This window comes from Alligator sinensis, unplaced genomic scaffold, assembly GCF_000455745.1.
Source record: "Alligator sinensis unplaced genomic scaffold, ASM45574v1 scaffold1112_1, whole genome shotgun sequence".
Classification (NCBI taxonomy): Eukaryota; Metazoa; Chordata; order Crocodylia; family Alligatoridae; genus Alligator; species Alligator sinensis.
The window spans coordinates 122,168-123,577 of record NW_005842327.1 but is presented as its reverse complement, the minus strand read 5'-3'; the positions used below and the strand labels follow the sequence as shown (position 1 = coordinate 123,577).

At 47.0% G+C, this 1,410-nt stretch overlaps 1 protein-coding gene across 1 annotated transcript in view; it reads right to left on the bottom strand.

Annotated features, from left to right (window-relative positions):
• Window positions 1-883, bottom strand: part of TOMM7 (translocase of outer mitochondrial membrane 7) — a 17,690-nt gene extending 16,807 nt beyond the window's left edge. The window contains exon 1 of the mRNA XM_006028591.1: window positions 861-883. Within this exon, the coding sequence (XP_006028653.1) occupies window positions 861-883 (23 nt within the window). The remainder of the gene's footprint in view (window positions 1-860) is intronic.
• Between the last annotated feature and the right edge of the window lie 527 nt (window positions 884-1,410).

The window sequence follows — 1,410 nt, the reverse complement described above, 5'->3', positions numbered from 1 at the left end:
CAGCCAAACCCCATGTGAAAAATGAGTCCCTGAGCCTAGAGAAGGAGGACGTCGCATGTGACAGGAAGGGAAGGGCCTCCCCGGCCGTGCCGGGCTTCTCTTTCTTTAGACTTTGCAGTGCCGCTTGCCGCTTTGCCAAGTCTCGAGAGAGAAAAAAAAGGTACTGCCTTTAAAAACCAGGCCAACCCACTTCAAAGAGAGGGGAGTGGGGTGCTTATCAACCCACCTCTCAAAAAATTAAAGCGACTTTTAAAAAGAAGCCGAATTCTACTTATAATAAGCAGACTTGGCCACACTAGCCACTTGCTGCAGCTGCAGGCAGGGGAGCCCTGCCCTGCTGGACACGGGCTACGGGGCAGAACAGGAGGCACAAGCTGTGCGCTGATGCTGGCTTCCTCCCATGACGGTGAATCCCTCCACCAGCAGCAGCTGAAAGGGCCAGAGTCAAATGTCAAGCCGTTCCCTTTAAAATGAATAAGGCTGCGATGTTGAGACCAGCCTGACACCTGGGATAAATAACCAGCTTCCCTGGGCACTGCAGACAACTGGCACTGACTCCTCTCTCTCAGAGGTTGTTGTTAAGATGTTACTGAGGCAAACAGGAACATAAGGTGAAGTAGGGAAAACAAGAGGTCACCCCTATATAGAGCAGACATAAATAAAACAGGCATCTGTACCACACCCCAGGTTGTATTCCTTTGTCCATCAGAAGTTCTGGCTAAATGTCTAGTTGACACTTCCTTTCTCCTTCACTACACCCTGCTCAAGTTTGTTGGCAATAGTTAGCAACGTCCCAACCTGACTGAAAGCAAAGCTGGCTCCGCTCTGTTAGTATCCTTAGCTGTGCTCCCACCAGTTACATTGCCTCTTGTCGTAATGCCATCTTTTTGTCATTGCCTTGCACTGTGACACCATCTCTAGCCCATTTTCCATAACTGTCTTTGCATTGCTTTTTAGCACCCTGCTCTTTCCAGGCAGTCTCACATAGTTCTGTTGCCTCTCACCATGGTGGCTACAGTGACAGCCTAATATATTATTAGACAGTGATATATAGTGATATAAATAAAATATTTATAGTGAACCTAATATATTAGGTGCTTAATATGGCTCCTGATATGGCCACAGCAAGACCAGGCTCCATGGTCTTTAGGCTCCTATTATAGCTATAGTGATTACAGCTTTACTAGTGCTGCTTGCATGGATGGCAGAGCCATGTTGTTATTCTGTGAACAAGGTGCAGTGGCATATAAGACCCTTGAGAAGAGTCCTCATTATTAAGGACAAGCTGAGCTATGCAGTGGCCACAAGCAAAGTTCTTGTGTTAATATTTTCACACAGGACACATTGAGTGCCCTACACAACTGACGCCCAGGAAAAAGCCAACCTATTAAATGGGTACTTTGCATCAGT